The sequence below is a fragment of the Acomys minous genome (genome assembly GCF_964271855.1).
Source record: "Acomys minous genome assembly, chromosome: 10".
Classification (NCBI taxonomy): domain Eukaryota; kingdom Metazoa; phylum Chordata; class Mammalia; order Rodentia; family Muridae; genus Acomys; species Acomys minous.
In genome coordinates, this window is record NC_140491.1 from 44,308,914 (window position 1) to 44,322,884 (window position 13,971).

At 39.3% G+C, this 13,971-nt stretch overlaps 1 protein-coding gene across 1 annotated transcript in view; it reads right to left on the reverse strand.

Moving 5' to 3' along the window:
* The window catches only part of ABCA13 (ATP binding cassette subfamily A member 13), a 418,312-nt gene that overhangs the window by 171,653 nt on the left and 232,688 nt on the right, over positions 1-13,971 (reverse strand). Inside the window, exon 42 of the mRNA XM_084798070.1 lies at positions 4,716-4,821. Coding sequence (XP_084654196.1) covers positions 4,716-4,821 — 106 coding nt within the window. The remainder of the gene's footprint in view (positions 1-4,715; positions 4,822-13,971) is intronic.

Below are 13,971 nucleotides of genomic sequence, written 5' to 3' on the forward strand. Positions count from 1 at the left end.
CACACTTCGTGTGGTATTAGTTCTTATCACACATTTTGTTTCTAATACATTTACACAGATTTTCCATAATATTCCCAAGGTTAGGAATGTGTAATTACCATTTATAAATGGATATGTTATTACAATGAAACATATATAGGGGAGTGAGGGTGGCTGCATTTGTATTGGGTGATTTTCTGAAAAAAAGTGTTTGTAATGGTCTCCTGTCATATTTCTTTAAATAACTGCTACCTATGAAAGTAATTAACATATCTTAAAAGAAATAAATCCTCAAGATTTAAACCTTTAGCAAACTACCAAAAACTTAAAGCTTTCAACAGCTATATCAATTTTATGAAAAAAATATAGGAACAATAAGTCATATGGTAATTATGTCAAATTGCATATGTAATCATACGGCTCTCAGAAAAACATTTTTTTTTAATCTGACTACTCCATTGCTTATATGAAAAGTTTTTGGGTTGGGTTTTTTAAGTGCATTTATCCTAAGGTGATGAGAGCATCCTCTGGGGAGGCATCTGGCTTAAGGGGAACCTGAGGAATCTGTAGAGTAGCTGGCATTGTCTAGCTTCATCTGGGTAGCACTTAATCCATTGCTTAAAAATGTGTGCCGTCATACCAGTAAAACTAAACTTAAAATATATAAAGTCCACAGGTAAAGCTAAAGGAGCAGCACTATTAAACAAGAAATTCACATGACTGGTAAACATAAAGGGCTCAAGTGAGAGAATTTAGTTCAGCATGTTGTAATGACCAAAAGCTAAAATGACCCACAGATACTCAGACCCTTCCTAATGCCGCCTTCTCCTGGGTTTGGCTGAGAAGTTGAATAAGGTGGCTATGATTTAATATGCGGGTATAATGGAAGTCCTCAATCGGTGTATAAGAAGATTTTCCTGCTCACTTTACAGAAGAAATAGTCACTTCTGGTCAGGGTGATCAGGTTAAGACATGAAGGTTTAAATAATTGTATAGCAACTTGAGAAAATGAAATTAGTATCTGTATCACACAAGCAAACTCTGACTACTCTGTTTCAGAAAGAGTTGGGGAGATGGGAGGGAGGAAAGAAAGAAGAGAGAGGAAAAGGAGGGAAGGATACAAGGAGGCGGGAGGGAGGAAGGGAGGAAAGGAGAAGAAAGAAGGAAGGAAGGAAGGAAGGAAGGAAGGAAGGAAGGAAGGAAGGAAAGAAGGAAGGAAGGAAGGAAGGAAGGAAGGAAGGAAGGAAGGAAGGAAAGAAGGAAGGAATTTCTAGAGTTAGAAAATACAACAAACGAATTAGGAGAAAAAAAATCACAGTGTAGTTGAATAGCACAGGAAACCATCAATGAACTTTAAGACCATCATGGAAGGCATTGGTTCTGAGAGACAAAGATGGAAAGAAGTGGTGAAAAAGAAGTTAGACTCCAGAGATGCAAGGAATATGTGTGTGTGTGTGTGTGTGTGTGTGTGTGTGTGCGTGCGCACGTGATTTTTCGGATTCACAGAAGGATAAATAAAAAGGAAAACTTCCTGAAATAGGAGAAAACAATAATGTGTAAAAGGAGCTCAGTGCGTTCCAGGGAACAGGCAAACCAACTTCCACATTGTGAGATACATTAGAAATAAGCTGCTGAGCATCTCAGGGAACTCTGAAAGTCAAAAGGGCAGAGTTACATAACTACAGGGAACCATGGGTGTCTACAGGGAAATCAAGCATGCCAGAGGCAGTACGAAACCATTCAAACCAGTAGAAGTTTTCTGGAAAATTATTTTTATACCTGGCATAAATGCCTTTTAAAATAAAGGCAGATTAGATGTTTATAAATAAACAAAAGCTGAGCACATCCATTACTAGTAGAGGTGTTTATTAGTAGAGGTGCCATCCAAGAAATGTCTTAGGATAGTTGTGGAAGTTGAAGTGAACCAATGTCAGGATAATAAAACATAACTAGCTCAAAATATAAACTTTAATAGTAGACAAAAATACATGGATGAAAAATCAGTAATTTGCAATTTGCCTTACTACTTTTTATTTTCTAAAGAATTTTAAAGACAAAAATCATATACAGCTATAAACCTGTGTTAGTAAGTACACAATAGATAAAAATGTCATTTTGACAACAGTACCATAAAGTAGGTAAGGTTGAGTGTGGAGGAATGTCACTTGAGTTTTTTTTATCTTAGCCATTCTGATGGAATCTCAGAGTTGTTTTGATTTGCAGTTCTCTGATGACTAAGGACATTGAGCATTTTTAAGTGTTTGTCAGCCATTTGATATTCCTCTGTTGAGAATTCTGTTTAATTCTGAGCCCCATTTCTTAATTGGGTTATTTGGTTTGGTGGTGTTTAATTTCTTGAGCTCTTTATATATTTTGCATATTAGACCTTTGTCAGATTTAAAGCCCTCAACATAAAACCAGAGACACTAAATGTGGTAGAAAAAGTAGGGAAGAGCCTGGGACTCATTAGCACGGGAGACAACTTCCTGAACAGAACTCCAAAATAATATATTCTTAAAGGAGTTTAAAGGATGATACCGCACGGATTAGCAATGATATTCTCAACAGACCTGGGCTGTAATGATAGTCTCAACAGACCTAGACTGATAATGACAATATCAGTAACAGATATGGGTTACCCCTCTTCAAAGTTGTCAGGAAGGCCCCAGAATCCATGCAAAAGAGCACAGTCTATTGCCATTATTCTTGGTTGTCAACCACAACTAAATGATAAAACCCTAATGCTGAAGATACCCCTTTGTTTGCAGGGCATAGTGAAATCAAGCTGTAATACAATGAGGAAACCCCTCCCTTCTGACTAGCACAGTGCCACAAGTTGCTACGTCAGTTACAGGAGGAGAAAATGGTGATGGTTTTACCCAGCACTGGAGCTTGCATACTGCAACACTGACCTCTCAGGAAAAGATGTGTACACTGATACAATGGTGACATTGCTGTTATAAAAGTAACCAAACAATGTTCTGGTATGGATGGGAAGGGGACCCCAAAGACCCTCTTCTAGCTAAAGAGCTTTTGGAAAGTAATGGCCGATGGAGGAAGGAGAATCAATTTATTTCAGGGATATGGCCAGTATTAGGTTCCTGATGTTCAGTGCATTACCCCATACCCATAAGAATAAGGTCAATACTAATTGGACTCAGTGGGTTACTCTTTTCTTAATTACAAAGGACGTGAAAATGGAGATGTATGGGAGGACAGAGGGAAGTGGGAAGGAGAATGTGGTATGGATATGACCAAGATATGTTGTATAAACGTATACATAAATTTATCAAGGAATAAATAAAATATCAATGCAATTAATTGCAACAGTCATTTCTTCAAAAGTGGGCAATCAGTCTATGGATAAGGACTAGGGAAAGTGGAAGCTTCATGCTGCCGGTAAAAACGTGAGGTGTAGACACTTAGATGATAGTCTATCTTGAGTGGGTAAGCATGTGATCTAGCACTTCTAGTCATGGGGTGTCTACTTAAAAACACACAGTCACGAAACACGAGTTTTAGGGGCATAGTCTAATGGCAAAAAAGGGAAGCAACCCAAGTGTTTTCATCAACTGATAAATGGATAGAAGAATGTGGTGCATACGTGCAATTGGGGTTTTACTTGGCAACTGAAAGAAAAATGTGTTCATAGAAGCTGGTCACAAGGACTAGCTGTATCATTTATCCACATAAAATGTCAGCAACAGACTAATGTGGAAAGATAAGATGTATGCTTGAGGTTTCTTAAGGCAAGAGGGATGGGAATCCTGCAGAGGGATAAGTACATGATATTATGTTCTGTTTGAAGTATTAACAATAAAAACAGTCCAAGATCGAGTGTCATAATGAATGCATGCGAATTAAAAAAAATATTGAATTGTGTGTTTTAAATGGGTGTACTGTGGGTAATAAGAATTATATCTCAATAATATGTTGTAAACATTAGATGTTTGACATCATCATTAGGGAAATGCAAATTAAAGCCATAGTTAGCAACAAACTGAACATTAATTTTGACAACCAATGTATGTGTCTTTTATCTGACATTACCAAGCGGATGAGAAGAAATGAGGCATTTGTGACATCCAAACAGTGTCAGAAAGAACAAACTATTCAACCACCATATTACACTTAATTCTACTGGTAATTCTGTGTCTCTGAAGTCTGACGTTTCTGAAGAGGAGGTGTTACCCTTCTATATCTCTAGAGCCAGGCTCCAAAGCATTGGTTAACATGTGACAGGAAATGGACTGAACCAGAACCATAGTCCCTTCTATGGAAACCAAGCCTGGATTTTGTCCGGTTGCTGATATCTGCCCAAGGAAGTCTATGTGTCAAGTCCTGGACACAGGCCTATGAACACAAGTATCATCTTTGGTGCTCTTTTAAGCTATATAAAGCCATTATTAGTAGCCTATGGCTACCCCTTATAAACTCAAGGGACTGCCATGGGTAAGTGGCTTTGGTCTGTGTGTGGCTAAGGTAAACCTAGATGCGCAGCTCGTTATCTTATTTGTATATACTGAGAAATTTCTGATAAGTAAGTCATGTTTTTCAGAAAGAAAAGCTTGTCCCTCTGCAAGCCAGGTTATAAGTCTACACTCTCCAACTCTGACGTAAATCTTCTCAAAGCCCCTAGCCTGAGGATCTTACTGTTCTACCTTTTAAAAACAGACATTAAATGAGGTTGGTAACCTTTTTTCTTGAACAGAATTATGAAAGGTTGTGCTACTTACAGTGGCGAGAAGAGGGTCCAGCAGCTCTCTCATTCTGAGGTTCTAATTCAGTTTCTGGAGTGATATGAGACCTTTTCTTGGTATCTTGCAATAGCATCAAAAACACCTTTTGAAAATTAAAATAAAGAAGATGCATATATTTTACATTTCTTCACAAAGTATATTTATTTGCAATTCTTTTGCTGCAACCACCCATTTAGGTCATAACAACACACACCAAACACACCCTATGTTTCATTGGTCATTTATTTAATTAGTGTAACTCAAATTATATTATAGGACTCTATAATATAATTGGTAGGCCTCCAGTAGGATACAGACCTAACTGAAGTGAGACCATGAACCTGAAGCAGGTATTCATGTGAGCAAGGCTGGTCAACCCCACAAGCCTACTAGATGGGAAAAGAACAGGAAATAACAGCTTTGCTCAAGTCAACTTGAGTTTGTAACTCACTCTGCAGTATCTTAGAAATCTCAAATAAACTCAGGAGTCACACATTTACATAACGTGGTCTATTTATGGTGGTTTCAAACCCATCTATAAAAACCACCCACTGAATGTGGGGGTTCTGAAACACCATGTTACGTTGTGACTTATTGGTGCTACTACTGAGCTAGAGCTGGAAGAAGACTAAGCTCTAGTGTTTAAACCCCGATATGAGTCTCAAATAAACAAAAATACAATGAAGGGAAAAGAGTATGAATCAAGACAACAGGTTCTGTGATAGGCTAGGGACAATGAAGTCTTCGGCTGCATCTGAAGGGCACTTAGGAAGAGCTGAACTAAGGATCTCCAATGTACATCAAGAAGCAGTCATCTGAGAGGGGTTCTTTAGCCCCACCACACAAGTCAAAGATATTCAGCCGTGCAGCAACACAGCTCTGTGGGAGAGGGCACGGACTCTGACGTTGCTAGTCAACCTTGTGGCCATGGGCACAGAGCTCAGCACCCAGGCTATGAAAATGCCTCATCTGTAAAACTAGTGATGACCACATCAGGACAGCTTTGGTAGACACTGGCTGAAGAGGCTCCATGCAGACCCTGGATGCATGCAGCATCTGTGCTGTCACTATGTCCATAGCCAAAATTCAGAGGGCACAGTTCCCTCTCACTGTAGCCTTGGTGAAGTCTGTACACAAGCTCCCATCCCTGTTGTTGCAACACATGTCTACTGCAAAAACATCCACAGAGACACAATCCCTGGCCCTGGCCCTAGCCCTGGCCCCACTTCTGGGATCTTAGTCTCACTGCCTGTCCAACACCTAGATCACTCTCTTCTTGAACTTCTGACATCTATAAACAGCAGCATGAGTCTGATTCCCTTAAATAAACAAAGTGCCATGAATTTGTTGAAGCACTCCTGGCCTGACTCTTTCCACAGGGGAAGACACAGAGAGCGGGCCCCAGAGACAGAATCAGTGAGCGAGCAAGCGAGCGAGCCCACAGGGAGAGGTATATACTCTCTCCTCATGTGGTTAATTAGTTCGGACAGACTCCTGCTGAGTAAAAGCTGCGTCCTCAGCACTGGTCAAGGTCAGGAGGTTTTGTCAGATCTTAGGTAGTTCCTTCATTTGAAAGATCACACCTCTTTGGATTCCCAGCAAGATCTTTAGGAAAAACCACCACACTCACCCAGCTACAAACAGAAATAGTGTTGACAATAATTTAGAATAACGCCGTTGCATATATGCCAGCCATGAATCACTCTGTGACTTGGCTTTTTTTGGTGAGCTAAGTAGTACTAATAAGGCACATGTTATAGAACCACTGAAAGCAATAAGTGCATTTGTAAGAGAGACTGATGGGAACCGTGCCTGACATGTGACAAGCTCACGATGTCTCATCCTGACTTGCCAGAGGACACCTGCACATGACACGCTTCATCATGTAATTCTCAAATCAACTGTAGATGAAGGCTTGGAGGATTGGCACAAGAATTATTCACTCATCACATCCACACAGAATGACATTAGAAGCAAGAGTGGGAGCTGAGACTTGATCATTGAGTGAGATCTTCTTTTAATCTAAAAGAAAATTTTATTTGATGGTTGGTCCCATGTAACTATAATATAACATGTACTTTTATTAAAAACAGGTGCATTTTACAACACTCTTCATGCCTCCTTTTTAAACTTCCCATCTCTCGTTGCCACAAAAGAAAAAGAAAACCCAAAACCCTACACGGATGGGTGTGTGTGTGTGTGTGTGTGTGTGTGTGTGTGTGTGTGTGTGTTTAAGTCTGTGAATGCTATGTATGCATGCGTGTTGTTCACACATACTGGAGAAAGAAGCAGAGGAAAGAAATGGGTTTTCCCTCAGGAATCTCGCATGGCAGTTAGGTATGGCACCAGAACAATTATCACACAGCCTGTTTCTGGGTGCTGTGTTCAGAGTGTTTCTCCAGCTCACAGCAAATGCATGATCAGAAGGATGTGAGGAGCGCCATCTATTGTTGACTCTCCTTAAGTGCAGGCACACTGACCAGGGATTTCGGGGACTAAAATGTCAAAAGATCCCAAGGAACAGAACAGAAGGATTGGTTTTCCTAAAACAACTTGAAACTGAATGCTGTAGGCAAATGTCTAGGTTTCTGGCGTGGATTTGCCTTTGCAGTTTGGGTCTGTAAGCCCCGTGCTAAATGGAAACAATCAGTCCGCTGTTGCAAGCCTCCCTTTTGGAGCAATCTTGTGAAACCCAAACACCCAGAACAGGACAGAAAAGGTCAAGCTTTAACAAAACAAAGTATATGAAAAGGTTTTCAACATTCCACTGGGCTCTGGCACTCTAAGTCCCCATTTCCAGTTCAAAGTATTCCTTATCATTTGACATAGATTTTCTACCAAAGATAATCAATATTGCTTCATCTCTCCGTTTATGAAGAGAGGCAAACTAATGAAAAAATTCTCATTATAGGTAATATCATGGAAGGCCTTCTGCTACAGACACCCCTACAAGATGGATACAAAGGAGGCATGAACCTCTGCAGAGGGGGGTCCTCTGATGGAGCTGAGCATCAAACATCCCAGGTACATTTTCTTGTCTAAGAAGCATCTTGTACTTGTGCCCTTTGCCTGGAATAGTATTACAATCATGTACCTCATCTCCTCCTTTTGATGTCTGTTTCTATCACTGGTAGATGAAAAATGGCCAGAGGACAGTGTAAATGGACCAAACACTGCCCGCACCTTTCCATCTTTACACAAACAGGTTGGATAATCGTCTCCAACCTTGTCTAGTATTTTGCTTCTCACTGAGATTATATCAGGTACCTCAAGTAAACAAATCTTCACAACTGATCACACTGGTCCCTCTTTAAAAATTTAAACAAACTGAATGGATTGTGAAATATGCAATGGTGAGGTTAAACTTCAAAGATACTAACTAGCAAAAACAAAAAAACAAAAAAACTATAGCTTTAAATGCAATGCCTAGAGTTTTTTTTTTTTTGTCCTTTATTTACTTTTACTTTTTGAGGAAAATAAATTCAACAGTTCAGAGATTCTTTATTTGGGGACTTACATCTCCTTAATTAAGAGAAGCTTCAGGGTGTAAGCCGGCTACTGTGGCCCAATGTCATCAGTGCACTGATGGGGCTATCAATCCCTTGGGCTGGAGGGCAGTGGTTCATCTGCTGCACTCTCTGTTTAAAGGGTACTGGCAAATAGTGTCCAACCCCAGGCGCATTCCACTCTCAGAATGTCAGTGTGATGGACTATACCCCAGATATGGTCATCACACTCTGCCTTTGGCAGATGCTGGAGAAACTGATGAGGCTGACGTGACTGCTAATGACAACAGGGTTGGGCTGAGCGATGACACTGGAAAAGATGGAATTGCCAAGCTTTAAATAAAATGCACCATGTCTGTATTCTTTTTCCTTTTTCTACTAAGTGATATAATTTTTATTCTTCCTTCTTCTTCTTCTTCTTCTTCTTCTTCTTCTTCTTCTTCTTCCTTCTTCTTCTTCTTCATCATCATCACCTTCTTCTTCTTGTTTTTCTTTTTACAAGTAAAAGATGGCACCGTGTAAGGAACTCAGATAAATAATACACAAGAGTTTAATATGCATTTTCCCCAAATGCTGGACTCTGGCTAAAGTGCCTCTATTGTACCACACAGTAAGTTGCACCCGACACCACTCTGTCTTCACACAGGGGCACCACAGCTCTGGAATGACTGCCATGTCATAATAACCACAGGCTTGGAAACCTAGGACAGCGCATCCTCATGATTTTGCAAGTCATGATATAAAAGGGGACTTCCTGCCCCACAATCCAGGAAGAACGTAGTCTCTAGCCTCTGTGCTTTGGACTGCAGCTCCATGTGCTGCCTGCTGGCTGCTGTATCATGGTGTCAAAGTCTCTCATCTGATCATTCTGTAACTCTCTAATACAGTCCTACTGCTTCAGGTGCACCCAGAAAATATAAGTGCTTCTCCTCATCACAAGTTCCACACAGATGGCATTTACAGAGTCCAGAAATTAGAACATGGACATTTGGTGAGACCCATTGTTGATCCTATCACACCATCAGAACATCTTTGAAGTGAGAACACTGACAGGCTATATCCTCAGATACTTTGAAGATAGTGAAAGGCAGAGGGCTGAGTAAAAGGTGCCATCGTTCAGAAAATTACATCTCAAACTCCCGATGGTGGGGAATGCAGTGCCTTTCTCTGTTCATCTGCCCAGGAGAGGGTGGGTGTGATAAGTTAGATACCATATAAAAGCGTTAACTCTAGGTCAGACTAATGGTCTCTCACACCCCAAAATGGGTCTCTATAAACAGAAAATGTCAAGTATGGCTCCAGGGCTCCAATCTGATGGACTGAAACTGCAATGTTTATAACACAGCCAGCAGCCAGAAGTGCTTGACTTTAAGAGTGTTTTAAATTTAGAAGACTTAAGTATAAACCTGAAGCCACCTCAGAGTAGTAAGTATGTTGTTTTCTGATGAAAATAAACAAGTGAGTAGGAAATAAGGGAGGGAGGGGGGATGGAGGGAGAGAGAAAAAAGAAGGAAAGAGAACACATTCTCAAAATCTAAAACCTCTCTTCTCTACCTTCCTTTTTTTTTCTTCTACTGATAGAGAGACCATGTTAATGTTGGGGACAGAATAAATTGGAGTTTGAGTGGGACAGAATCTCCCAAAAGGGCACTGTAAAGGTGACCCAGAGGTCAGACGGAATCAAAAAACATCAAAGACAAGAATCAAGTTTCTCACTATCAGTCAGACAGGACAGGAACAAACAATCACATAGGAAATGTAAGTGAATGCTTATTAAGTAGAATTAATCTCTTCAATGTCAATATTTAGGTACAAAGAGAAGAAAAAAATAAGATGTTGTGCTTTGTCCAAAACAGAACCTAAGGCCACCAACTTCCTCTCTACCAGTAGATACAACAGCCAGGACTTTTTGAAAAATCAGCCCAGCTAAGCCCCCATACTGTGATGGAGGGCGGCTCCCCTTGGCAGATAGTAAAATTTGTTCAAAGAAGGACTCTTAGAAGACACAAAACCCAACTTGAAGAATATGTCATTGCCAAGACTGGTAAGGTTTAAACATCAAAGCAAGGAGTTGCGGAAATGAGTAAATAGAAAAGAATGAATGGTAGAATCCATGAGTCACACTGATCAAGACAGAGAATTCATCAAAGAGATGGTTATCCTTTAAGCATGTACAAGTGACAGTATCATGAAAATAACCCAGGGCAAGCTCTCTAATAACAGTTGATTCAGACAAGGAACTTTGGAAGGTGCCAAAAATGGTAGTAGGGGAAAATAGAAATCAGAGAGTCCAAAAGTATGTCCTCAAAAAAATAAAGAAGGAAAACAGGTTTTCACTACAAAATGCTGCTCTTCTCCCGAGTGACCAATTTCTCCTCACCAGCATTGACCAGATCAGCTCCATCAAGCAGTAAGGAGCAAGGCAACATAGCATCATGCCTAGCATATTCTGTACAACCACCCAAGTAGAATAGCCTCATCTACTCACAAAGAGGTAGGACAACCCATATTAAGGTCACGGTGCCACATGACTACTCTGCAGCATTCAGAAGTCCTGAGGTCTTGGACTTGAAGGAAATGGTAATTCTTGCTGACGATGACTGATGGGGCATGCAATGGACTGCAGCTCATAAGCCTGCACTGCATCTTCACCTTTATTATTGTTACTGTCAGAGGGTATGCTTTGTACATGTTCCTGAGAGTACAGTGAGCATGCCCATGCATGTGCAAGCAGAGCCCAAAGCAGGACTTCAGGTTTATCCATCTGTCACTTGCCATGTTATGGCTTGAAAGAGTGTCCCTATTAAACCAGAGCCTTGTGATTTGTCTGTGCTGGCTGTCCAGGAAGCTCTTGTGACTTGCCAGCCTCTGTCACCAAAGCTGGTGTCAGAGGCACTTACAGGCATGAACAGCTTTTTTACATGGGTGCTAGGTATTCAAACTTGGGTTCTCATGCTTAGAGAGCAAATGCTCTGATTCACTGAACCATATCTACAGCCTTCTGGAATGCATCTTTGTTCTTCCAAACTGAGACCCATATCTATTTACAGTGGTTAAATTAGACAGTAATTATTTATTCTTAGAAAATGACTTCCAAAAAGGAAAAGGGAAAAAAATAAAAACAGATCAAATTCTACTCTGGACTTGATTTTTATCACATGTTCAGACTGCCTTAGTATGCTGCCTCGTGTAAGGTTGACGAGTCAGTCATACACCACAGGGGTTCAAACCCATATTGGCAGAGGGGCAAAAGACACACATTCCCCATAACTTGACAGGCTGGAAGAAGTCACTCAACTTATTTTTCTACAATATTATTATATTCAAATGAACAAAAAGGCCAGCCTGAGCTACATCATAAGGTCCATGATGGACTAGCCTGTGAGTCCCTGTCTCAAAAGAGCAAAAATAAAATCACACAAATGCAACAAAAGAAAGCATATAGGTAAAATTAACCAATTTTGGATCACACAAGAAACTGTGACTGGGCTTCAGAGTCACTGCAAATAAGTCTTATCTGTACAGCTGAGCTCTCCAGCTATCCTTGGTTCTCAATCCTTTATAAGTTAACCTCTTCTTTGCCAGCATCTTTCTTATTTTCAAGCACTAGAGTTGAAAATGACTGTTTTGTATACATCTATTTTGTTTACTAAGTCTAGTGTGTTTGTGCATGCACATGTATGCATATGATACATGTTATCATGTATCAGTGTGTTAAGAGATCAGAGGATCACTTCCTGGAGTCAGATCTTTCTACCATGTGGGTCCTGGCTTGAAATCAAGTGCCTTTACCTCATGAGCCAATTGTTTATTAATGGAACTAAGCGACAATCCAATTTCAAATAACAACTTTATGACGTATGAATATAGAGACCATATTTATTTTTTAAAGTATTTTAAAGCGAAATCTACTCTCCAGCCACACAGAGTCAGAAAAACTCTGACTAGCAAGTTTTCTCAACTCCAAGAAAGTGATCAGGCAAAATGCAGGTAAACAAAGAGAGAGCACGCAAAGGAGCTGTCCAAGTAGGGGTCGATAGTCACAGTAGAAGGCAGTCAATGCTCCTGTAAAGAGACATTGACAGACTACACCAAACAAAAGAAAATTCGTTAAAGGCACTTACTCTTTTTGCAAATTAAGGTAGCTTTCTCAAACCAATCCAAAGAAAGACTGTTATACTGTGTTTCATTCAGTCTCATATGCACTTTATGTATTTTTAATCTTGTCTATGCTTTCCCTTAAGAAAAAGTAATATTTAAAAAAAAATACATGTGCCTGTATGAGACAGGCAAAAAGAAATACTTTCGATTTAACAGATCAATATTTATTTAAGGACTATTATGTGGAAAGCACGTACATAATCTGGAAGGAGAAAATCACTACATGCAGTTGAAGAAACGCATGCAACGTCACCAGAGCAACTGAGCAATTGTTACATTACTTATTGTAGCTATTGTTAAGATGACTAGAGTGGGGAGATTAATCTGGACAAAGATAAAATAATGTGCAAATGTGATTCACTCGGGTATATTATTCCTTTAAAAAGGTACTAGGGATAAACGAGCCTTATATTTTGAAAGTGGTGGATCCAATGCACTCTATGCAATCAATAAACTGATAACATAGATGTTACTGTATGTAAACAAATACATATTTTTAAGAAAACAGGTCAAAAGAGGATTGAGAAATTTTCAAAAGCACAGAAGAACATATAGGTAAAGAACAAATAGCAATATTGGAGAAAATAAAAGTTATTGCTAAATATGAATAGAGATATTTAAGAGCAGAAGACAATTGAAATACAATCCTGCATGCAATCTGACCACCATGGATTAAAGCTGAATATCAACAACAACAGAAACAACAGAAAGCTAATAAACTCACAGAGACCGAACAACTCAAAACTAAATAAAAATGGGTCAAGAAAAAAATTAAAAATTAAAGACCTTCTATAAGTAAATAAAACTGAGTGCACAATACACCCAAACATATGGAACACAATTAAGGTTGTTCCAAAAGGCAAGTTCATAGCACTAAATGCCTACTTTAAGAAAAGTAATTGGAGATCTCATACAAGTAACTTAATAGCACATCTGAAAATTCTTAAGTCAAAAAGAAGAAATCACACTCAAAAGAAAGAGTCAGCAAGAAATATTTGAACTCAGGCCCAAATCAGTAAAATAGGGAACAAAATTTTCAAAGAAATCAATGAAGCAAAGTTTTGGCTCCCTGAAAAAATAAAAATTGACAAATCTATAGAAAAATGAAAAGTGGAGGGAGAAGATACACATTACAAAATTAAAGATGAAAAGTGGACACAGCAACAGATATTCAGACACACATGAATTCAGAAAATCATCCTAAGGGCATACTTCTAAAAAAAAAAAATAAGTGTTTATTTAAGTGTTTCTCAGCTATTTGGTATTCCCCTGTTAAGAATTGTCTGTTTACTCTGTACCCCATTTTTTAATTGAGTGATTTGCTTTGGTGGTGTTTAGAATCTTGAGTTCTTTATATATTTTGGATATTAGACCTTTGTCAGATGTAGGATTGGGGAAGATTTGTTCCCAACCTGTCACTTTGTTCTGTTGATAGTGTCCTTTGTCCTGCAGAAGCTTTTCAGCTTTTCAAAATCCCTGGTCATCAGGGAAATGCAAATCAAAACTACTCTGAAATTCCATCTTACACCTCTCAGAATGGCTAAGATCCCAAAACTCAAGTGACAGCATGTGCTGATGAGGATGTG